At 38.6% G+C, this 26100-nt stretch overlaps 1 protein-coding gene across 4 annotated transcripts in view; it reads left to right on the top strand.

Moving 5' to 3' along the window:
• MLLT3 (MLLT3 super elongation complex subunit) overlaps nt 1-26100 on the top strand; it is a 121684-nt gene that overhangs the window by 67461 nt on the left and 28123 nt on the right. For 2 of the 4 annotated variants that reach the window (XM_027881857.1, XM_027881858.1), the window contains 3 exons: nt 235-378; nt 13966-14085; nt 20873-21481. In XM_027881857.1, the coding sequence (XP_027737658.1) occupies nt 235-378; nt 13966-14085; nt 20873-21481 (873 nt within the window). The remainder of the gene's footprint in view (nt 1-234; nt 379-13965; nt 14086-20872; nt 21482-26100) is intronic. The other 2 variants (XM_027881860.1, XM_027881859.1) reach the window with 2 other exon arrangements.

Below are 26100 nucleotides of genomic sequence, written 5' to 3'. Positions count from 1 at the left end.
GTCAAGGCTTCACGAAGTTCATGCATTTTACCTTGTGTTATCGTGGGCTGATAGGAGCCTCTCTTATTTACTGTAGCTCAGCTGATGCTTGGTAAATTCCATCATGTGTGTCCGAGAACACAAGGAATGGTTAAAAATGACATAATTTTAATTGACAGTCTTTTTGTAGCCCTTGTTTTCAACTTAGTTAGTTTTGGTGTTAGATGTTTCTATCTGGTTATTTTCAACCCTCAGGAAGAACCTAAGAAAGTTCGATTTGACTATGACTTATTCCTGCACCTTGAAGGCCACCCACCTGTAAATCACCTCCGCTGTGAAAAGCTCACATTCAACAACCCGACAGAGGAATTCAGAAGAAAGCTGCTAAAGGCAGGAGGGGTGAGTCCTGCACCCATGTCAAAAGCCATCACAATAAAGATGTTGCTGCTTATTGCTGGTGCATGATTAGTATGATAAGAAAGATTGACCTGACAGTGAAATGAAGTGTTTTTGTGATTGACTTCATATAGGAGCTCAGTACTTGTCTTTAAGTGCAATGGGTGAACAAATGAGCATGTACCTATCCTGAATACATGATAAAATACTTGTATTCTCAACCAGTTGGTTCCCTTCTGGGAAAGCAGATCTTGGACCTTATCATGAAGCATTGCTTGCTTGGCTGTCCAGAGATGAAATACAGGATGGCTACTGTGATGGGACGAAGTAATAAGAAAAGATGTCATTCACTGAAAGAGAATGATTCTGTATTAAGCAGAACAAATTCAGTATTTATAAGGTAAAATGAGTTAGAAACTACAGGTATAAACAAGCCTACTTAAATTCATGTAATAAGTGTTATGCAATCTGACTCAGAAAAGTGTACCAACTTCTTTACCTGTCGGTAGAATTAACTCATGTGAAAAAGCCCAGAGAAAGCTTGCCCATTTGGAGGGAACAGAGGGCTAGAAGGGCCAGACATTTATGTTTACAGTTTGTCTGTTAGTGGAAGCTGTTCTGCAGTGTTTCACACAGTGGCAGAACAAGTCATGCTGTCAGGGACCAGCAGAGGCTCAACCATTGGGTGAGACAGGGCTGCTCAGGACTTCACCCCTCCTTGCCAGGGTGTGAAACCTCCCGTGGCCAAAGGTGGCCCAGTCTCCTTGGGTCTGGCTCCACCACTTCTCTGTCATGGACCTGCTGCCTCTTGCCCTTGTCCCATACACCACTGTGAGGAGCCTGATTAGGTTTCCTCCACTCCCTCTGATCAGTGCCATGTTGATGGGAGGGGATGGAGGAGGTGTTGGGTGCCCTGAAAGCCATCCCTCCTCCAGCCCAAGTGAGCCCTAGTTCTGTAGCCACTCCTCACTGCATAAGGTCTTCAGCCCCAGCACCTCCGTAGCCTCCTCTTACCTCCCTACACTTTGTTGTTGGTGCTCCTTTGTTGGGGATCCAAACCGTAGGCAGATAGGATCTGATAAGCATCAAGCAGAGGGTAAAGCCCCTACCCTCCCCTGGCTCCCAGGGCTGTGACCTGCTCACAAGACTTGTGGCGCTGATAGCCATTGTTTCTACCACATGGGTGGCCCTGGCTCAGCTCACAGCCTTCCTACGCTGAGAACCATGCTCCAGAGTTGTTTTCCAGCTGTAGCCTCGTGGTTGCAGGGCTCTGCCTTGCTGGGACAGGACTTGGCATTTGTCATTTGTCCTCATTGTATTTCATAAGGCTGCTGTTAACCCATTCCTCCAGATTGTCTGGGTCGCTCCTACAAGCCTGCTTGCTCTGTAGTGCCAGATGCTTTTTTTCCCCCGCTGATTATCTGCAGCCATCATGAGTGTCTTCTGTCTCTTCCTCTAAGTCACTGATAGAGATTCAGACACTGACAGAGATTCAGATAACCCTTCCTACTGTGAAATTACAAGTGTAAATACCAGTGCTTATCTTTATTTTTAAATAGTCATAACAAAAGTGGGTAGCCCCTTGTACATTTAGACAGGAGTAGGTTCTGGGGTGGAGATAAGAGGGAGCTAATGTGAGAATGTTCAGTCTGCTGAAAAGAATCTTTGAAAACAAAACAAAAATATGTAGCATGTATAGTCTAAACCTTGTTACCTTCCTGAAGACGAAAACTGTCACAACTATAGTTATATTGAAATAGATGCATGAATTGTATTTTGCATTTGCAATTTTTTAGGTGGAAGAGGGTAACCATGCCTGAACATTTGGCTTTTTAGTGTGTTGGCAAATTAAATAAGATTTTATTCTGGAAAACTTAGAGCCACTGCTTTAGTATTAATTGTATCAGGTTGGTTGTCAATGGACAAGTTTTACCCCCAAGTGTAATAAATCTAAATGATGCCATCAGGGACTTTGGGGTTGGGGGGCAATGGTTAAAAAGGTTAAATTTAGAAGTGTCTTTTTTATTGCTAATTTTCTGTGCTTTTTAATTTTAGCTTTCTTGAGTTAACAAAAGCAAATACCTTTCCAAAGTGTAAACAACAAAATGTGGCATGTTTTGGTCAAATTCTTTCCCTAAATATATCAGTGTGATCATTCTTAAAATTCGTTGCTTCATTGCTTTTTGTCTTCTGAATGCTACAAACTGCTCAGACAGCATGGCTTGCTTTTTTATTTTTCTCCATTTCCCCAATTTCTTTCCAAGAAATGAGTACCTTTTTGTGAAGTTACCTGTGTTTTCTGCATCCCTTTGTGGACTTTCTGACCTAGGAGTGTATCTGGTCTGGGTGGCAGAGACAATGTAATAGCATTCTGTCTGTCTTGTTTCTGACAGTCTCCATGAAGGGCTTACATCTCCTAATGTAGAAAAGCCCATTACATTTTATGAAAGGCTTAAACAGGCTTTCCTTAGACTCTTGTAGAAGCCCTGGAAATTCACTCTTGCTTCCAAGTGTGTGTAGAACAGACAACAGAATGAATGCACAAAACATTGTGCATCACTTGTAACTTCCATGCTTGAGACTGAGAAAAACATTTACAGGACAATAAAGTATGAGATGGGTGTTGCACTTACATATAAGTCAAAAAAATTAATACTAGCTTATACATGTCTTCAAGAAAAAGTAACAGTAACGAGTCAGTGAATTTTGACAGACAAGAAGTCTGACAAAATGAAGCTCATACCCTTCAAAATATATGCGATACCATATTAATATAAAATAATTGATAGCTTTAAGTAAAGTCCTTTAACATGGTGGAGTTTTGCTTACATGCTTTTAAATAGTTGTCTGAATTGCTTGACTTCTGTGCACCTCAAAATCCCTCCAAGTGAAAGTTATGGGATGTATTGTTCCAGTGACATGAACTACTAAACAAGATTACATCTTATTTGCATAAAAATATTTGTATTACAAATCATATGTCCTTCTGGAGGGAAAAGCTCAAGGTCACCTGGTATTTGCATGCTGCTGTATTTAGTACAGTCTTGCCTGTGCTTTTGTCACTTGCTGCAGATTCCTTGAATTATTGCTTGGATGCTCTCAACTCCCCTTTTTTTTCTCATATGCATCTTGTAGCACCCTAAATGTGGAGTAGTCATGGTTACTTGCTACAGCCACTGTTCTTTTGTCTTTCAGACTAAGAAAGTTTTACTACCCTTCCCTGTCTTTCACGTGCCCCAAGGTCTGACTGGCTCTCCTGCAGTTCACTGGGATATGAGTAACACTGGGATATTCTAAGTGATTAAAGAAGTGAGGACACAACTGTTGTACAATCTTGCAGTGCTACTGTGGCCACTTTAGTTAAAGCAGACAGGACATTTAGGGTGGTGCCACTCATGTAGATTAACTCTGTGAAATATTTATATCTTAGCATTTTATTTGATATCACCAGAATTTAAGAATAAATGTGCAGTTAGTCTTCATTTGGAAGAGGTCATTAATTTGCTCATGTCTCTTCCAATCTGACAATTTTATTTTCAACCCTTCGAAAAAGGATTTGATTTGGCTTCAGAGATCGCATTTTCTGTAGTGAGGCAGGTAAATAGGAACCTTTAGTCCAGTCTTGCAGAGGCTATATCCAGTTTGCAAACTTCTTAGTCAGAGTTTTCCACCTTCAGAAGTACCTTTTCTACATGGATCTTCCCCTTGCCTGTTGGAAAGTTTTAGTTACACTTGAGTCCATCTCTGCCATTCACCTAATTACAGTTGACCTTGTTCTCATAGCTATAAAAAGAAATGTGTACCGAAGAAATAAAACCTTTTTCAAAAGTACACTGGGCAAATTCAAACAAACCATTCAGGACAATTGTTTATGTTCTATTTATTTGCATATATATTCTGACATTTCTTTTAGAAAGGTTTGCTGTGGCAGTGATGCCACTGAGAATTTTTTGCACCATTTCCTCATGCCATTCCTAATCACCTGAAGCTAACACAGATACATGTATACTCATGTGAACTAGCTACCTGTTGCTTGAAATCCCCAAGGACACCCTGTATACAAATGATGACTTTTAGGTTAATCTGTGTGTTAGCAAGCATGTCACCAAGCTGCTGGTAGTGACAGAACTATATACGTGTAGTCTCTTACACAGCTCATCCTCTAGGCTCATCACAAAATTATCCTTGAGTGGGTACAGTAGAATTGAAGTTTACATCAAGTGAACACCAGTAGGTGTTGATTCTTGCATGGTCATTCCTTCCTAGATTTTTCAGTTACCTTTTGTGATTAGTTTTAGCCTCAAAACATGAAAGAGCCTGAGTAAAAAGATGCACCACTGTGATTCCAGCGTATAGATATGGGAAGAGAGGTGACACTGGGAGTTTATAGTAATTAAAAAATGAACTTCAAAATTAAAGTAGATTTTGAATGTTGAATCCCACTGAAAACATTTGTAAATAGAATCTGAGTCCATTGATGTATTTTTTGTTGTCAGTAGCACTTGTTCTATTGCACTTTTGGCTTGCATGTTTTTCAATTTCAAGAAAAAATTAATTTTCATTAAATTAATTTTGAACATGCTGAATGACAGCTACTTAGCATCTTAAAATTGAACTTTGCCTCTAGAAAAAAGATTTGCTTAGGCAGCACTGTTTTGAATATGATGTTATGAATAAGTAAATCTTGATTTTTGCAGAAAAAAGTAGTGAAAATATTTTCAGTCCGCATTAAAACAGCAATTTAATACAGCCCTGTCTCCCATAGTTGCAAATAAATAAATAAAAACGTTTGTACTATCTTATACTCTTTCCTTTCTGGAAGGAGATTCAAAATCAGTTGTTTAATTCAGAAGTAACAGACAACATTTAGTAGCTGAATTTTTTTTCCTTTAAGGAAAAGCCTTATAAATACCCCTTAGAGAGCAGTTACCACAGTGGACAAAAATAGTAAAATTCATAACTTTATTACAAATTCACATGGCTATTAATGATACAGCTTGAGATTTCACGTTTAGAGGATGCAAGAAATAGGTCACTTCTAGACTAGTAATGATATGTTTTAGCAACAGGTGAGTCCTGTGTGACTGCTTTCTGTAAAATTTGTTTGGAAATACAAGCAGCTCTGCTTCTGTAACTAGACACCTCTTTTCTTGCAGGCAATTAATCTATTAATTAATCCGATTCCAAGTGTCTACTCAATTTTTAGAGAAAACTAGAAAGGTAAAAATTCAGGTGTTGCCACAAACCACTGCATTCTCATGTTTGTGGTTTTTTTTCAAAATCTTTGTGATTTTGCTGTTTTAACAGTTTTCAGTCAGTTGAGATGTCTGTGTAATGCCAGTTCTAAAACCTATGTTCATAATCCACGTAATGAAGATGAAGTCATGGGGATTTCCCTCTTTTGTCTGCCGTCCCTCTTTCGTTGCAATTTCTCAGTGTCAGAATAGTTGGCTTTTTCCCAGAACCAACCTTAGGTATAATGCTCTTCTAGGGAAGCGATTATCTTTAATCTTGTGCTTCTCATAATTAAATAAATGAATTTTTTTCAACTACATGTTACTTTACTTTCAAGCAAATAACTTTAAAAATATTCTGTATTGGTTTAAGTAGGAATAATAGTTATTCAGGATGACTGTATTTCCATTGTTGCTCTTAGTGCTTTCAGCAGTGAATGAACCCGTTCTTCACTGTAAAACACCACAGGGTGCAGCAATCCAGAGCCAGACAAAGAAGTCCATTTGTCTGCTGCTGATGAGTATAACTCATCTGCAGTGCTGTGGAAACGTTGTAGTAATGTTTCATTTTTCCCAGAATTCTAGCAGATAACTCATAGCTTTTACTGCAAGTGCTGTGAGTGTTGGAATTTTTCTGCAGCACATTGTGGGAAAGCTCACCAGCCTGTTATGAACATGCTGTATGGAGGTGTTAGGTGACCAGCTCAGGAAATGAAACTACACCCGGTAGCTTGGTGTGGATCTGATTATTCCAGCTTTGTTGAGGGCCTCTCTTCATTCAGGAAGATGAAAAACTAGGAGACAGACAATATATTTTTGGTAATGGTTCATTCCTCTGCAGAAGCTCTGTGTTTCCTAATAAGGAAATTGTGTTAGTCTGGAGCAAGGTGACAGCTCACACAGCTCCTGACTGTGTAAGTATGCATGTGGGGATGGTAGATCTATGGTTTCTCTGTGTCAGGGATGTCATGATCATAGAATAGTTTGAGTTGGAGGGAAACTTACAGGTCACCTAGTCCAGTTTCCCTGCCGTAGGCAAGGTCATTTTCAACTAGATCACGCTGCTCAGAGCCCCTTCCGCCTGACCTTAAATGTTTCCAGGTGGGCATCCTCTACCTCTCCGGATAATGTATTCCAGTGCCTCACCACCCTCATTGTAAAAAAATTTCATCCTTATGCCTAGTAAAAATTTTCCCTCATTTAGTTTAAAACCATTACCCCTTCTCCTACCACAACAAGCCCTGCTAAGAAGTCCCCCTCCAGCTCTCATGTATTCCTCCCTTTATGTAGTGTAAGGTTGCTGCAAGATTTCCCTAGAGCTTTCTCTTCTTCAGGCTGAACAACCCCTACTCACTCAGCCTTTCTTCATGGGAGAGGTTCTCCAGCCCTCTGTTGTAATTATGGTCCTTCTCTGAACCTGGTCCAAAAAGTCCACATCTTTCCTGTGCTGAGGACCCCAGAGCTGCGGTTTCACCAGAACGGACGGGCAGAATCACCTCCTTCAATCTGCTGGCCATGCTGCTTTTGATGAAGCCCATGATACAGTTGGTTTTCTGGGCTGCAAATGCACATTGCTGCCTCATGTCCAGCCTCTCATCCTCCAGTACCCCCAAGTCATTCTTGGCAAACCTGCTCTTGATCTGTTCATCCCCCAGCCTATATTGATACCAGGTACAATACACCTCACCTAGGTGCAGCACCTTGTACTTGGATATGCATTTGTAGAAATTGGCAATAAAAGAAGACCAGGTTCCATGGAACGTTTTAAGACTATTCCTCATTCTTTGTGTTACCAGGATCTAAAAAGCAAAGTTTTTGTTTTGAAAGTGGTTTGTTCTTGGTGGGTATGAGGGTAGCTGCCAAACGTGTTGGTAGATAAATGTTGTCTTCAGAATGTCTTTTTTTCTTTTTTTCTTTTTTTTTTTTTTTCTTTTCTTTTTTTTTTTTTTTTTAGGAAGACTTCTGAATCAGTTGTTAGTAGGTTTGTTACAAGGTATTGCAATTTACAAGGTATTACAATTCCATAATTTTTTGTCAGATTGCTAGAAAAGAAATAGTAGAAGAGGGATCCTAATTATATTATGATAATTCGTAGTGCACAGTTGTTCCCTGATCCCTTCCTTTGTTCCACAGTGCATGGAACTACATAAATTAAATGCATGGCAGTTTTTCTTTCTGTAGGACTCAGTTGCCTTGAGTAGCAAATTGGAATACTCCTATAACACCCTAAAGAGAAACTTTTCAAAAGGGCATGTAGTGTTACAGCAAGGGAGAATGGCTTCAAACTGAAAGAGGACAGATTTAGATTAGATGTTAGGAAGAAATTCATTACTGTGAGGGTGGTGGGGCTGGAATGTGTTGCTCAGGGATGTTGTGGATGCCCCATGTCTGGGAGTTTTCAAGGCCAGGTTGGATGGGGTTCTGACCAACCTCGTCTGGTGAAAGGTTTCCTGGTCTAGTGAAAGGTGTCCCCCATAGCAGGGGGTTGGAACTAGATGATCTTCAAGGTCCTTCCAACTCAAACCACTCTATGATTCTAAGATGCCAGCAGCTCAGGTGTTATGGGGACTGGTCACTTCAGGTTGACTGTTCCTAGCTGTAATGTGAAGAACAGTGGATTTCCTCCATGCACATTTTTGGGGGGGAAAAATAGATCTTCCTTTGCCCTTGCTCAGGAACTTATCTTACATTTAAAGCAAATGGTAGACAAAGGTCTTAAATACAAGCTCAATAGCTGAAGGCTAGAGAAATAGGTGTTTGGTGAACTAGAGGCAAGATACCACTACCAGGAGATCAATTAAATTAATGAAAGAATGCTTTTATGTAATGCTCTATTGGCACATACGACAAAAAGGGAATTATCTTTCTCTAGGCATGAAAAAAGTATTGGAATTGGTAAATTGTCTTATGCATCTGTCCATAATCACATTGTGAATAAAAGATAGTTTATATACACTTTTGCATTTGCTCTGTGGTAGCTGTTTACCATAGGAAATAAGACAAACAGGATATTGGTTTTATATTTAAATGCTCCAATGTGATTTAGTCTTGCATTGTTTTCATGAATTTTTCTTATACATGTTATTAGGATGAGATCTTGTTGAGCTAAAACTTCACAGAGAAAGAGAGATGGGGTGTGGCTCCTTCCATCTCTAGTATACATTATTAAAATAACTCTCCTCCCAGTAAAGCAGTCTTCGGGGTTATCAGAACAGAGGGACTTTGTGGAAGAACAGGGAAAAGCATCAGTGGGTATCCAGCTGTGTTTTCTTCTGGTTTTGTCCAGTCACATCAAACAGTTATCCCATTGCAATGCTGCAATTGGTCTGCCTTCTCTGTTGTGACTGGCATCCTCTGCAGTGTTGACATAATCTCTCCATCTTCACTTGAATGCAGGGTAGCTTTTCTTGGGAGTTCACCTTACCTGCTGAATGAGCTTCTAAATGCCCTATGGAACAGCTCATCAAACCTTTTTTCTTTTTCTGAAATATCTTCTAAACCAATAGTTATGCATGTATGGTGAAACTTCTGGGCAGCAGAGAACGATCTTGGAAAGATACTATCCATGTATTATATGTGAACTTGCTGAGAGTTCACTTGATCCCACTTAATCTTTAATGAAGACATCAAACATTTTGGACTAAGTGTTGATGCTGGAGGGATGCTGGCACTCACTGGTCTCTAGTTGGACCTCCCACAGCTTAAGAGAATAATGTGAGTCCAGCAGTTCAGATAGTTCTGCACCCATCTAATGATCCATTTTTCCAGTCTATATCTCATAGATCTGTCTATAAGTTGGGCAAGATTTTTCTTGTTGATTCCTCAGTCACATTCTTGTACTTCCAGTGGCTGAAAGTGGCTTCCAGGAGGATTTTCTCCATCTTTTTTCCAGGCACTGAAATGAGACTGATGGGACTCTTTTTCCATGAATCTTACTTCTTGAAGATGGATGCGATGTTTATCTTTCTAGAAAACCTTCCCTGAAGGTTTTGAAGATGATAGGGAGCTGTCTTTCACTGGTGCTGCCAGCTCCTTCAATACCCCTGTTTGCATTTAGTGTCCCTGTGCATGAAGTGCCACCTAACTCAATACTTCTGTCTTGTGAGCACTGACTTATTGCCACAGACATTGTGAGGAATGCTCAGTTACCTTGGAGGCCTGAGGAAGCAAGATCTTATTGCGAAAACAGAAGCTGAAACGAGATTAACTACATAAGCCACAAGGTCTCTTGCCACATTGAACTGTGGGCTCACATTGTCCCTACTCTTCCTTTTATGTCCTATCTGTTTTTAGAGGCGTTTTTTGTTGTCAATCCCTTCATGTAATATTAGTTTCTTCCGATTGGCGCAAGTAATTTCCTTTCATGAGGATTATGAAGTTTCCACTAACAGTTAAATTTAAGATATATTTTTTTAAATTGAATTTTAAAGAAAATGAAAAACCCAATGTGGATATGTAGCGGGATAGAGTATCCTAAGTTGGAAGCAGGATCTTTAAGGATTGTTCAAGTGCAACTCCATGCACTCCTCATAGGACTAACTAAATCAAAACCATATTACTAAGACTATCATCCAGACTCTGCTTGAGCTCTGTCAGGCTTGGTGCCATGACCACTTCCTTGGGGAGTCTGTTCCGGTGCCTGACCATTCAGTAAAAAAACCTTTTCCTTATGTCCAGTCTGAACTTCTGATGCAGCTTCGTTCCGTTTTGTTCTGTCCTGTTGCTGCTCACTAGAGAGAGAGATCAGCAGCTCTGCCTGCACTGCCTCCCTTGAGGAAGTTGTAGGCTGCAGTGGAGTCGACCCCTCAGCCTCCTCTTTTCCAACCTGAACAAGCCAAGTGGTGTCAGCTGCTCCTTGTAATTCTTGTCCTTGAGGCCTTTCACCACTTTGGTCTCCCTCCTCTGGGCACACTCTAGTAGCAGTGACCTTCTGGTACTGAGGTGCCCATAGCTGCACACAGGATTTGAGGTGAGGTCTCACTAGTGCAGAGTACAGTGAAACAGTCACCTCCCTTGACATGTTTCTCAGTACAACCTATTCTGCAAGTGCTGTATTATTTGTACCCTGGTAATAAACTGTCAAACTGTTTTCTCTTGGCTGTCTTTCTAATCCTTATCCAGTACCATGTACCCTAATCCACGTTTTTTAAAGCACTTAAATCTTTGTGAACAAGCACAATTAACACTCTAGTTTTACACATCCAATTACTGTCACCTCTGACCTCATCAAAGATAAGCTGTGAGGTTAGCTAGACCTCTGCTCTACTCAAATGTAGTCTGTCAAAATCTTTGACAGAACAGCAAAGCTGTAACTAGAACGTCATCTTTTGCATACTGGTGAATTCAGAGTGTGATTACTTGGCTTTAAACTAATTGATTGAAGACCAGTAGTCTCATCTTGCTTTGCTGACACTGGTGTCACTCATGTCTTATTCCACCACTTTGTTTGATCCCACTGAGCTGTTGATTTGTAGAAGGGACTGAGGAGAAGAATTAATGTTCCTGGGTCTTGTCACTAAAGTGATTCCTTCTAAGAGCAGCCAAGTACCAGCTGCAGGTGTTCTTGGCTGCCTCGCTTAAGCATGGGCTGCAGCCATGTCCTCCCATCTGTTGAGGTGTACTCCTCTTGACACCTCTAAGCTAGCAGCAGGGAATTTACAGTGCAGGTAGGAGGAAACAAGTGAAGTGCACACAGTATGGCTGTATGGGAGAGCTCCCATGTTTTGGATGAACTTGCAATATTGCTGCAGCAGTAGTGTCTTTCTATAATACACTCATTCCCACTTTTTCCTTCTTTGGTGTAGCCTTGACTTAGTACAGCCACATACAGAGAGGCATATATTGCCAGCGTGATAGTAGCAATGTGAACTGGAATTCTGTCTTACTGATTACACATTAAAATTTTGTGTCTATAGTTGCTGTTTTTCATGGGGTTTATAATGAAATAACAGGCTGATGCAGGATTCAATTCTTAGGGCTCAAGGTTTGGTATGTCCAGAATTTGTTTTCTAAAAGCTGTATGGGATTTACTTTGTGTATAACTGGATTTGCCAAATCAGGCCTCACGTGGTACTATTACTGGTCATCCCATCCCTATAATATATTTCTGTGAACTGTCATCCTGCTTTGAAACACAGTTTGTAATATTAAGAGTGTTAATGGTCCAAGTACTTGCCCAGAAACTGATATATCTTAGAAGTCCATAGCCTTTTTTAAAGTGTCAGCTTTCTAAGAATGTCTGTATATAATGATGAATATATAAATATTCCTGAACTGTAATATTTCTGAATTTTAAAAAGAAAATTTATGCAGTGGTTAAACCTCAGTTTATTTTAGTGAGTTAGACTTTCATGCTCCAGGGAGAAAATGGTAACTTCCAACCCTAGGAGAAGGAACTTTTGGCAGAATATTTTGTTTCTTTGCTTTTAATTTCAGGGTAGGGCAAACCCTGATCCTCCTGATTAAACTTCTGTTCCACATGGATATGCATTTTTTTGCCATGTGAACAGAAGTATTTTGGGCGATGAAATATCTGCTTAAACTTTAAAATTAATGGATTGGTTTATGTTTGCTTTTTCTGAAAGATGTTTTGATTTTATGCCAATGTTATGTTCTATTAAGTTTGCGGGATTGAAAAACATTACAGAAATCAATTTAAAGAACAATACTATTTAACCACCCATTTGACATTATCTATGGGAGTAAATAATGATAGAAACATTCGTTTTCTGTGCTTTTGCGCAGGTTTATGGTATGCACATGTGGCTACAAATTTTCCTTGTGGCTGATTGTTCTTTGTTAGCTTGTGCCTTCTCCTGCATTCAGCTGGGCTGAATGCAGCCAAAGCCCTTGGCAAGTTGAGGCTGAAAAGTATTCATTAGGCTAAAGGATCACTTACTGTGACTTTAAGTAGCTAGTTGCTATCAACATTACCATGATTACAAACAGCAATGTCCATTCCTTTTGGTCAGATGATTTTTCAGAGTTTTGGCTCTTGGCAGGCTCTGGTTTAGGTGTCTGAGAAATGGAAATGAAGAATTGGGGAAAACAATTGTTATTTGCTCTGTGTGGAATCATAGGTCACAAACTGTTAGAATACATAAATAATTTTTTAATATATTTTTTAAAAATTTTTAATACATGAACCTATGGTCAAGGAAGAAAAACAGCTTTATTGCCTTCTTCCTCTGCCTTTGGATTCTAGCTGCGTTGTTGGAAACAGTCTGGTAAAAGTAATTTTTATTACCTAGACATGTCCCTTCATATTCTCTAGGCTACCATACGATCTTCTGAACAAAGTTCTCTGCAAAAAGATTCATTTGGAGCAGTGTTTAAATTTTTTTTTTTAATTTGAAATCCAGTCTTCAAAAAGCTGGATGCAGTAAAATATCAATTTTGCACTGCCCATTTTTTTTAATTAATGTAATATGCATGAGGCATGCAATGGGTCACCTCATTCCTGTCCCCTGAGTCAGAGGATGGCTTGGTCATCTGAAGAGACAAGGGTAACCCCACAGGACATCCACAAAACCAGTGTGACCTTGTGCCTGGGAACCTGTGGGAAGAGAGGGATGTTTCCTCTCCAGGTGCAGAGCTCTGCATCTTCTCTCCAGCTTTGCAGGTCTTGTCGGACAGCAGCTAAGCTATCTCTAGCATTTAGTGCTTTGAAACAATAGATAAATCAATATCTGTGCTAGGAATCAGTGAAATCCAGGCACAGCAACACTGGAGCACAAGACAAGACTTTAGCTGGGTTTCCCTCAGATGGAAGGAATAATCTTTACATGTCTGGGAACTACTCCGTGATGGCTGATTTACCTGTGGTTTCTGGAAGTGATCTGTTTGTACTTAAAAGTCTTTAAAATCAAGAGAGGGAGCGAGGCCCTTTTTATAGCAAAATTAATGCTTGCTTACTAGCCATACAGTTTATTTACTGTACTCTAGATAACACAGATGCTGAAATTAGAGACATACCGCTTTTATTTAAAACCTCAGGCTATTTTTACAGTGTATCTTTGTGTTGAGTTAAACTTGGCTAAGGGCTGAACTCCCACCCAGATGCTTGGTCATTCACTCCTCCTCCTCAATAGGGTTGGGGGAGATAATAGGATGGGAAAGCTCATAAGTCAGGATGCAGATGAGAGATTGTTTACCAGTTAACATCATGGGCAAAACAAACTGTACTTGGGGAAAATTAATTGACAGTGTGGTTTCATTAACCCATCTCATATTGAGAAGAAACATGGATACTGTTTGTTGGACTTTTATTCTTCTACCAGTGTGATTTGTTAGTTCTTAGGCAGGCAAGGCCTGTTCTTGTTACTGTTTGATTGACATGCTTTTTGTCTTGCAACAGATCATGGTAATGTCAGATGGCACATCGTTCTCTTCAGGACAGAGCCTTCATCTCCCCAGCCTTCCTAGTAACTCCCTGTCTTTTTCTGAAGTGAAGAAGAAGTCATCTCATGGGCCAAAGGTGAGACTTATTTTACTAGAAGGCACTTCAGCCAGTGGTGCTTTTCCTGGAAATTACCTTGAGGGGGAGAAAAGATTTCTAGTTATTTTTGCAATCTTTCCAGTGATAGCAGGTCTTGACATTTCTTTGCTGTGAACTTACTGTATGCCACATGAAAATACTGCAGAACAAGGATAGCTGTGGAACAGGTACCAGTGAAGGTTTTCTGGTTTTTGTACTTCTGCAGTTAGTTTCCTCCTTTTCCAGAAGGAATTGTAATGGTCTGTTTTAATATTAGGCAATTCTGGTAATGGAAGTGTGATCTGCAGAAATGCAAATATGAGATAACAGTATAATAATAATCTCTTTTATTAAGCATTTTTACAGATAATTGTGTAGAGTGAAACTTGAAGTTGTATTCTTTACGATTATTAATTTTTTTAAATTTTAGGCATTAATTCTTTACTAGATTTTTCAAAGACAGGAGTGTGTCATTGGTCTGTAGGACATCAAACTGAATCCCCAACCTAGAACATGGTAAAAAGGTATAGTCCCAGGAACCTTTTGAGTAATACAAATGAAGCTTTCCAAAACAGAAGAAAATTTCTTCAGCTTGACAAAATGAATTGATGGTATGTGAAAATAAAGACCAAGTTCTTGTTTATTCAAATAAGAAATGCAACAGTGGCTTGCTTCGTAAGTGAACGAATATATAAGCATTTTCTCCATTCTGTTAAATTGTTTGAGGTTTTATTTTCTTTCATAGAGTCTTGTTAACTTGAAATATCTTACTTAATCTTGCAATGCATGTACTGCAAGGGGCAATAGCCATTTTTATTAATAACTTTCATGTTCAGTGTCTGTGCCAAATCTTATATCACACAAGAATTGTCAGGTAATAAGCTAGGCGTATGTCTAAGACAAGATAGTGAGGATACATAGTAAGTAAGGACACGCAAAAAAATGTTCTTTGGCATCTCTGTGCCTGGTTTGTGTTATATCTCAGTGCCTCACAATCCTTGTGCCATTTAAAGCATGTATGGAAGTGTGGTTGTGTTCCTAAGGAGAAACTGAAGTCTAATATGACGGTTAGACTGAAGGTGCTTACTTTGGCATGCTAAAATGCTTAATTCCTCAAAGAAGGCACCTGGCTCCACCAGGTGCTGAAGCAAGGTGCTGTTGGTTAGACTAGGATGTATGTTCATCTCATTGAATAAGGTACTTGGACACTTTACCATCTATAATAGGAGTTTTTGAGAGGTTTTGTAGATAGCTCTCTGGAGTTCAGTTTCGAATGACTTCTTAAGATTAGTTTGATTTTTTGTTTATTTTAATGGAGATGGTATTAGTGAGCCCCAGTATTTTGATTCCTAAAAAAAAACTCCAATCTTGGAAATACAGAGGACAGGCAGAAATACAAGAAAACTCACTGTATGCATTTTTTCAGAACTTAAAAACAGCTGCAAGCTAGCTACGGATACTTACGTTGCTTCTAAATCATTTACATTACTGTGCCTGTTCATATTTATGTAAATACTACATACACAGAATACAGAGAAGCAGCTTGATTACTTTTTTTGGGAATGATCATGTCTTTTGGAATGAACTGTACTGTCAGTGCAGTGAAGTGAGGTTTATTTTGTAAACAAAGAAAACAAAAGCTCTTATTCCTGTGTGTGACCAGAAAAAACATAAGTTGTTTTATGCTCCCCATTTTGACTTTTTCTGTCTAACCAGAGAGCTTTGTAGTTCTCCATCTGCTTCTAATTATTCTGTTGTCATTGTTGTGTCACTGGTCATAACAATTTGGTGGGCTGGGCTAAACTAAAGTGTGGAAAGCTTTGTAAATGTGTGAGCAGCAGGTGAATTAATCTCCTACCCTTAAGTATTTACAGATGCTTTCAGAATGTTGGTTTTGCTTTTTTTATTTTTTTTTCTAAATCAGTTTATGTTTTTCTTCGATAGTAAACACATTCATATTCAACAGAAACCTGAATTTTCTTGATCAAAAAATGACTTCTAGGTATCTTCCTCCTCTTTTCCTCTAAAGAGCAGTAGGTGTATATGACACTAATTGTAGTCCATTGACTTAAGATGAGCATGTTATTTCAATAAACATAAAATTTTTTAATTAGAAATGAAAATAATGCCCATTTTTATGGTCACTGCTACTAAATTTGTAGTCTAAACTCAGAGTACGGTACACTGACAAGGCCATGCCAATGTGCTCAATTTAATGGCTTTGTAAAATTTAATTAACTGCCCCTGCCCCTCTGTCCTTTCCCTCCCCCCCACCTCCCAAATGCTCCATTTGCTGATTAGGTTCCTAATGCCTGTTAGTAGATGAGGAGGTTTGCAGTGGTTTCCAGAAATTACTGCATATTCAAATTCATGTTAAAGCAAATTAAGAATTACATTTTGTGAGGTGAAGTCAGAATTCAACCTGCAACATATACAGAGTTCAACACCATTTTTTGCCCTGTAGTTACAGAATTGTTTTAATCTGCAAATGTGTTACCTATTGAGCTGCATTTGTGATCCATTTGTGTCTCGCAGATTAACAGGACAATGTATTGTGTGATTTAAACTTAATATCATGAGCTCATTAAGAAATACAACAAACATGACAAACTGTGTCAGTCCCCTTTGCCCAGACTAGTCTATCATGTGAATTCAGTTATTCACCACTCAAGTCATAAAGTTTCATTATTTATAACTTGTAATTCTTAATCCATGCGCTTGGGATCCATAAAAAACTAAAATCAGTTACCTAGCTAAGAATAAGAGTGCTTCTCCTTCCTCATCTGTCACAGTGCAGGCATCCCCTGTATCACAGTGGGAAGCACAGAAGTCTGAGCAGTACAACTGTTAATGAATCAACCTCAAAAGTTGGGGATTTTTTTTGTAAGCTGATGTTTGGTGTCTTCCAGGTCAGAGGTTTGGTTTATGTAATTTCTGTGAGTTAGCAGATTCTGATGAAACTGCCAAAGATGATGGTTGTAGGAGACAGCAGTTCCCAGGTGATCATGGCAGCATAATGACCCTTCAGCTCTTTCTGGCCACCTGTCCTGCCTACAATATGCAGTCTGCTTCCAGAATGCATCTCAGTCCTTAGCATGAGCTGTGTTGGCCAGAATCTGAGCAGAAGCTGAGTACAACAGCCTCAGTAGCACGATTTTTCTCTGCTGGTAAAACTTAAGATTTTTATCATGCTTTCTAAAATACTAATTTTTAAGCTATGTTGGCCCCTTTCATAGAGCAGTGCTATATGTCTTGAAGTACTGTATATACTTAGTATTACTTGGCTTAAGAAAGGAATTTTAGGTATTTTAACATGCGTATGATCCTCTGTATTATTCTTTTGGTGTTTGATGTGCGATGTATCAAAGTAACATTCACTTGGGTTGCTTCAGTATTTGATGAATACATAAATGTAAGCTATGGTATGCAAATACATTACCTGTCAAAACCCTACCGTCTCAATTTTTCTCATGAACTTGAGAAGAGACTGCTTTATTTGTCCCTCTTAGTAAAAATATTTTACTTCTTGCAGCACTACTTAAGATGGGAAGGAAAAGAAGCTTTTAAACACTGTTAGATTTTGATAAATAAGAAAATGGTTTGAAAGTACATTCTGATTTTCAGCAAGATCTATGCTGTACATGATATGAAAAATTAGCCACTTTTCATCCCCACTAGCCTTCCACATCCATCATTAGTTTGTATATAATTTACCAATTAGTATAATTTGACCTTTTTTTCTGTCTTCAAATTTTATCTTCCTCTTGCTATTTCCTTTATGTCATTGTTGGCTTTTGTTTGGGTAATTGCAGAAATTTAGGAAGTAAGAAAAGGTACTTTTTTTTACTTAGAGAGTAAATGCAGATGTAAATTCAATGGGCTGGCTGTCTTAATGAAAGGGTAACTCTAAGAGACCATGTGAGAATGATGGATAAATGTCTGTATCATAAGTACATCAAATATTTGTACTATGATTTCTAGGAAAACATCAGCTTCCATATTGCAGAAGGGGAGAGAAGTCCAGCTGTAAAATTGAGAAGGCTAGTTCTCAAATTTCTGCTGATTTTAATAGTACTGTGCCCCAGAACCTTTTTCACAGCTCTCATCTCCTGTAAAAACTCTGAAATGAGACTGTCCTTTAAATTGCTTCAAAATAACGTGGTAAGGAGACCAATAGGAAAAATAAGGACTCCATCTAGTTTAGTAATGGCATGTGTTTTATTCCTCCATAGGGCAACACTTACAGTTCTGGCATGATAGAACAAGATGTGAAGCTAAATGCATTAATCATGAGTTCATATGTCAAACTTTGGTGCTGAGCATCAAGCATCTTTTTTTTCTTTCTTTTTTTTTTTTTTTTTAATTTAAAGAGAAACTCCTAAAAAGTAGTTATGACTAAAGTAAAACATCTCAAGCAATGATTAGTACTTTTTAATTTTTGTTTTTTTAATTACTGCCCTGGGAAATGAGGAAGTGCTTTATGTTCAGACATTCAGATGTCATCATAGTATTTTTCCTTGCTGATGCTTCTGCCCATTGTTAATGTTGATGCATATATATCATATAGCTACATAGTTCAATTTCCAAGTCTAACTCAAATACATTTGCGGTACTAAAGCAAGAAGCATCTGAAGAAAAGGCACAATTGGATAATTCGTGCAGCGTTTCACTAAGTAAGATACTGAGACAGGAAGAACACTTCAAAATAATTATTTTTACTTAATTGTTTCCACCTGTTGCTACAGAGAAGGGAGATACTGCAGTTCTTGCACATGCTTTATGTGTAAACTATTCAGGTCCTACAGCATTAATTACTGGCTTAACACATCCTGATTGAACAAGCCATAAGTAGCTACCTACCATCGTTAGCTGTAGTCTGTCTTCTCTAATTGACATCACTTCCATTAAGCAGGTTAATTTTGCTTTGTTTTCTTGTGGTTTTTTTTTTTTTTTTTTGGGGGGGGGCCAGTTTTACTGCATGCATTATTTTAAAATTAGTCCACCCTCAGGAGGGTGAGGCTGGCCATGTCCTGCTTTGGTCTTTTATGTTCTACCACACTTCTGCTGTCCCATCTACTTTGTGGGTAAGAGGGTGGTTAAGTAAGGATAAAGAAAAGCTAAATATGTTTTCTCTTCTGTAGCATTGTAAATCTGTTGCAGTGTTAGACAGCTAGATATACCATATTTATATACACCTCTAGGTAAAGGAAAAAGAAATCAGTGGGTATATGCAATGCACATTGAACTGTTGCCTAAAAATTGGGAGCAGAAAAAATTCCATGCAAATTTAGTAGAGATAAGATATAGAACAGCTCTTTAATGAAGACCTTCTGGTGCAAGGTGTACAGAAAAGGTGTACTCTGTGTCCAGGAGTTCCACAATTTATGGTCTAATCTGAGAACCACCCACCCCTGGGTCTGTCCCCTGGGCACACCTCTCCAGAAACTGAGTTGGAGGTCCTAAGACCCCTTTCTTCCTCATTTTCATCTTCTTCATGTCGTCTTCTGTCTTTGGAGCTTTTCCAAGGTTCTGGGCTTGAAGGTTGCTTTGACTATGATGATATCTTGTTGTTCAAGCCTGGGGTGTAAATGTTCTTAAACAGGAGGTGTTTACTACAGTCTTACCTTGAAAGGAGCCTAAAAAAAACTAAAGAAATTAGAAAACTTAATATGAAATGATGAATAGGATTTAGTGAGTGTTAACTACCATTCTAAAGTGTGACTTTAAAATCTACAAAAACTAAAAATCCTAAAAATTCCAAGGCATTAAAGTGTTTCTACAAGTTTCTCACATGCTTGACAACATATAGATAGAAATGCTTATAATAAATTTGGAAGAAAGTAAGCAACATAAACTTCTTGACCATAGGTTCCAGTTTCAGTGCAAGTGGGTATTGTGGAACGATTCTTGTCTCTTGAAAATTCTGGGGTCTTAATTCTCAGAAGAATTATTCAATTTGACCCATTATGGATGATTCCTTTATTGCTGGTTCCTTCATTGTCAGTTCTCTTATTATCAGTTATAGCTGCAGATCACCACTTTCCTTGCCACTTTCAGCTTTTCAGATTCAGATACTGTTTTGCTTTTTCTGCTTTTGCCTGTCTTATAGGACTTCGGAGTCATCATGTTCTCAGAAACACTTCTCACTTTTTAAATTAAAAAAAATGCTCAGCAGAAACACCAACAATATATATAAAGAAGGAAGCTTTTTTTACTAAAGGAAGTTTTCCATTAAAAGACATTAACTGTTGTCTGTCCAATCAAATCTTCCATAGCTGGGCTGGACCCAGAGTGGTTATTGTGTATAAGGAAAAGGATCTGGCAAAAGCTGGAGAAAAGATCACAGAAGAGAAGTCAAACTTTGCCTGAAAGGTCATCAGGAGCACTCTGATTGTGCAGTAGTTCTGTTGATGTCATATGGTTCATATCATCATCTTTCCTTATCATTGTTTTTTTTCTGATAGCTAATGGTGATGGTAAGCATTCATAAACTGCCTTTATGTTCATCTTATGATGTTTCTTAAAAAAACATGTATAATACATAAAGTAAAAACTAACTTATCTTGCAGATATTGTTAAGCAGTGGTAACTGCTCATGTTTGACCAGTTTGTAACAGATATTTCGACCAAAATGTATCTGTTCTTATGTAGGTATTTCTGTTTCTGGTTCTCCATCTGCAGTTCCAAGTTTTGAATATCCTACGTCCATATTGTATCTGCTTTTTGAGTCTTTAGGAGATCTTTCTTTTTTTATTCTTCAGTAAAATTTTGTCTCTCCTTTTTGCAGGACCCCACTAGGATTCTAAACACAAATAGCAGCAGCAGCAGTAGTAACAGTTTTTCAAAGACCCACAAGTTAACAAAGGAGCACAAAGAAAAAACTTGTAAAGACTCAAAAGAACATAAAAGTGCCTTCAAAGAACCTTCCAGGGAACATAACAAATCTTCCAAAGAATCCTCTAAGAAACCCAAAGAAAACAAACCACTAAAAGACGAAAAAATGGTTCCTAAGATAGCCTTCAAGGAACCCAAGCCCATGTCCAAGGAGCCAAAATCTGAAAACACCCCAATCCTTACCATAACATGTGGGCAGCAGCAAGAAAAGAAGACTCTCACAAAAAGGCCCTCTATGCTGGACTCTGATGAACCTTCTGCAAAAAAAAGAAAAAAAACCAGCTCTGATTCGTTATTTAAAAGTTTTCCTAGCGCCCCATCACTGATTCTTACTTGTTCAACTGACAAAAAACAAACAAAGGATAAATCTCAACTCAAGGTGGGGAGAGTCAAAATTGAAAATGATGCACTGGAAGGGAAGAAACCTACTCTACCACCTTTTAATGATATTGTAGATGCCAGTGATTCTGATGTGGAGGAAAACACATCCTCCAAATCTGAAGTAAGTGATTGTTTGGTTTTGCTTAATATGTGTTGAGTGTTCCCAGTCTTTGGGATTGTGTGCCATATTTGTGTTTTCCAGTTCCTTTCTCCTGTCTAATGGTAGATTATCCAAACTGAAGGAAGTTGATTGAGATGTTCAAACCTGATGCACATTCTGGTTGAATTGTATTGCCTATTGAGGTCAATTTATAAATGTCAACATTATAATGAATGAGCATATGGGAGATGGCTATAAACAATATTGATTTTTGATGTTATTTTGCATTTCATGCTTCTTTTGAGACAGAAGGAAAGGATTGAAATGGTTGTATTTCACACTCTAAATCTTCCATTCAAGATATCAGAGAATTCAGTAAATCCAGGAAAGGGTTGCAGTTATACTGGAGTTACTTGTTTTGTTTTTTTTTTTGCTAAAAGAGGCAGTTCTCTGAACAATGCCACTTTTGTGGAGGAGGAGAATCTATCCAAAATAGCAGGCTTACCAAGACGAAAGACTGTTTTTTGTGGCAATTTGCTTTTCTGAAAATATTTGTGTACTGTGCCTGCTCATTTGCTCCAAGCATGATTTGCTTTTGATAATTAGGATTTTAATCATTCTTCTAGTAAACTTAGATTTTCAGAAACATCTTTTATAGAGACGTGGGTAGAGAAGGAGAGGTGTGGTAGAAGCCTTGTATGGTGCCATTGTCTTTGCTTATAGCTAGGGGTAGTGTGCATGATAGAGAGGAATTCTTCCCTGCCTTTCCTCTTCAATTCTCTCATTTTTCTGTTTCCTGATTTGTGCCTCTGTTACTGTCATCAGATGCATAACCCTGCTTGCCTCCTCTGGAAGAGACAATAAATGCCCTGCTGTGGGGAGGTGTCAGCATTAGGTTTTTACTAAATGGAAACTACCCACGAGGGAGAAGGTAATTTACTTCTGAAGTAACCCTGTAATGACTGGCCCCTTAGGGCATGCAAAGGCTGTAACATTTAGAAGGTATGAAATAGGACAGACCCTGCTTTACAGCATCACACTGGTGATATTCTGTGGTTGGATTGACATTCTCATTGTGGCTTGGAACTTAACCAGTTTGTCTTTAAACCTGAAAATGGACACTCTTGCTGAGTTATTTTTTCAAGTCTTAAAAGAAGCTGAATCTTCTATTTTAGTTTATGTCACAATCCGTAAAACTTGCTACCTATCCTCAGTATTTCAGATAGATTTGGGGATTTCCTGTTCGTTTAAATAGGTGCTGGAAGAAGCAGTTCTCCAATTTTTTTCAAAAACAGAAGAATTGAGAGGAGCAACTGCAATGTAACTGGAATTTTACAAAGGCAGGCTCTGTAGTGGTATGTCCTGTGTAGCAACTTAGAGATGATATGTGATGGATATGGATGATGCTTAAAACTAGTCCTTTTTAATTGCTGATACGTTTCCCTCTTTGTTGTCTTGCAACCTCTCACCCGTTACCAGTAGTATAGTGGGTACACCTCTGTGTTTTTCACAGGCTGGCACAAATCCACTTCCACTGCTGTTCCTTTATCTGCAGTGGACCTGTAGGACACAAGGTTGTTCCTTAATTCTGTACCAAAGCTCAAAAGCAGGTTCAGTGTTTTCTACATCTGCAAGCCACTGTTACTGACAGTATAAACTACTGGAGTCCTCTCTAAGAGAAAGAATTCCTACTGGTCTGGGTTCTTGTATTTTAACGTTGACATTCTGGATCATGGAACACACATGGGAGGGTCAGTGTTGTCCCCATCTGAACAGGTGAAAAAGATGTCTGCCACTTTTGCACTGTGCTCCTTAATAAATCAGGCTGCGTATCCCATCCAGTCAGTGGCGGGATACTATTTAGAAAGGGAACAATATACTTAAGTTTAAGAAAAAGTACCCAGAAAACATGGAATAATTCCCTGAGGCGCCTGTGGATTCACACCATTGTTAGTGCTGTGGGAAAAAGAGCTGGGCAACCTAGTTAATGAGGGTCTGCAGAATTTCACAAAGAGTTGTTCCTTCTACGTTGTACTAGTTTTTATCAGGGAAACTAAAGAAAGGTTACTCAGCCAGGCAGTGTAATAGAGGTAATTCTGTGTGTGGGAAAAAATAGGTTGAACTTCTTTATGTCTTGGTAAGATTCTAAGCATTTCAGGAAAAGAAGTAAATTTTACAGCTAGATCCATAAATGGCATATCCTGTAAATATAATCATATTAAGAGAAAAAAAGGTGAGAAGTTGCAACTTTACATAGAGAGTAATGGAAGTGAAAGTGTGATAATGCTTTTGCTACAAAGAAACTGTTATTTCAGGTCTGTTAAGGCTTTATGATGTTAACCAACATAGTTGCCCAAAGTTGGGAAGATGCTTCTTCAGTGGCATGTCCTGACATAGCAATATGCTGTAGAATTCAGTCAAAAGTTATTTCTTTCTCTTGTGCAGTTACAGTGGTGGGTATTGTAGCACAGATGAACAAAGAATGTGTCATTATATGGGAGTATGTTCCTTGGTAGAGTATCTAGATTTATTCCTAAAGTGTCTTTAAAAAAGCAAAACCACAATACCCAATTGAGCAAATTTTGATTAGATATAAAGAATCATGTTATAAATCAATACCTAAAAGAAAATTGTTAGGATACTACAAAAGTATTAACTTTGACTCAAGTGCATTTTTTTCTAATTTAAGTTATATTTATGACATAGTGCAAACCTAATACTGTATGGATTGTTGTAATGAAATTATGAATAATTTTGTTAAGCATTTTGTAGTTTCTTCAGTTTATGGAGTAAGGGATCATCTCATTCTGAAATATACATGTCCTGATATGGTGACTGTTCTCTTTATTGGTACTAACTCATGTGCATAACTTTGCATATCAGACATGATAACTTTGTAATAAAAGGTGAAATGTAGAGTTTAGGACTTTCTGCAGAACCAAGTTTCTTTACTCTTGCTGGACACACCCAAGGCTGTTTTCAGAGTTAGAGGTAGTCCATCATGAGTTCTCAATTGCAAAGGCTGGGTTGGGATTTTAAAATAAGGATGACATTCTGAGAAGCTCTCACAGTAAAGGAATCTTACAAGCATCATTAAACAGTGGTGCTGTTTCGCTGGGTAGGTGCTACCGGATGGCAGTGCTGCTGCTCCCCTGATTTCCTTGGATATAACCCCTGTTCCATGATTTGGAGTGGGATGTATCATATCAATTAACGGGCTTGAATTTCAGACAGAAAAGCAGAGTGTGCTCAACCCTTCTCAGTTTTGGCATCAAGCTCTACCTAGTTCTGGGCATTCAGACTTAAAATACTGGCCTTTGTCTTAGAGCAGAGGGAGTTGAGGTTGAACATCCCCTGGGAGAAGTACATTACTCTTCATGTTGTAGAGCATGTCTGCCAATGGTTAATTGACTGAGCTCTCCCTTAAAATTCATCTTCAGAATCCAGTTTAGCACAGTGTTGCCTCAAGAGTATTTCAGAAGGCCAGACACTGTCCTCTGATGTCCTGCAGTCAGTCCCTTTCTGAGCTTCAAATGCCTTTGTAAAATTCAGTGGAAATAAAGAGAATCATACACTTGCCTATTGATAGACTTTCTGCCCTTGTTTAATAGCCTTTCTGTGTGTGACTCAAAGACCAAGAGCACATCAGGTCATTTCTCTGTGGTCTGTTTGGCATATGTATGCTATATTGTTGTCCACTGTTGTATTTATTTTAACTTTGTTTTTCTGTTGACTTGGAGCTGTTAGCAAGTGAAACAAGTGTCCATTTCTCTTCATTCTGCTTTGTTAAGTATCACTTTTCAAATACATCTGTGATTTAAGTGTGTTGGACTTCAGAAATAGTGATAGACTTGGTGATTGAAAGAGTGTGGGGTCTTTTTTGAGTCATACGAGCTAGCAAAGCCATTTGGTAGCAACAGGTATACTAAAAAATCACACAGGAAGGCTGGAAAACTATTTTACTGGCTTAGGTATGAATTGTGCAAAGTAAGGGACAGAGTGAAAGCATGCAAATTTGTGGTTTTATTGAGGCATAGGCATATTAGCACAGTCCACTTCAAAACTCCAAAGATTTTACTTTTAAATTCAGTTACAGGATGTTTAGTTAAAGAAAACTCCGGCTGTTTGCTTCCTGTGTGGAACCATGCAGCAACATGATAAAAAAAAGGACTTGACCTTGATTTTGTTGTCAGTCTTATCCATAAAAAATGATGAAGTTATTGTAACATTTGTGTGAGCTGCAAACTGGTATGTGAGATGGGGAAATACTGAATTTTGGATCTGAGGGAGGCATTTTCCATGGTTGGAGCTGCCCCTTTTGGGCTGTGGAGTCATTGCAAATGGGATTCTCTGATACTTCTTGTTTAATTATTACTGGCTTTGCTGGACTGAGTATGGAGGGAAAAAGAGTACATGGCCCTTCATGAAACTGCTGCAGCAGAAAGACACAAAGGAGATCAGGCAGATTATAAATACCTGTTCAGGCATTAACAAATGTTCTCAGTATTAATTCCTACAAAACCTAACCTTTTGTATAAAAAGCCTCTAAGCTGGCTCGCATCTTGCCTTGAAAATAGAAGTCTTTAACTGCCCAACTGAAACATGTAGTTGGTGCTTCCTCTGGCATAGGGTATGTTGGT

This window comes from Empidonax traillii, unplaced genomic scaffold (assembly GCF_003031625.1).
Source record: "Empidonax traillii isolate 1590-97213 ecotype Southwest subspecies unplaced genomic scaffold, ASM303162v1 scaffold97:size1219025, whole genome shotgun sequence".
In the NCBI taxonomy this organism is placed as follows: Eukaryota; Metazoa; Chordata; class Aves; order Passeriformes; family Tyrannidae; genus Empidonax; species Empidonax traillii.
Note: the sequence above shows the minus strand (reverse complement) of the source record. Positions and strands in the feature narration are given on the sequence as shown.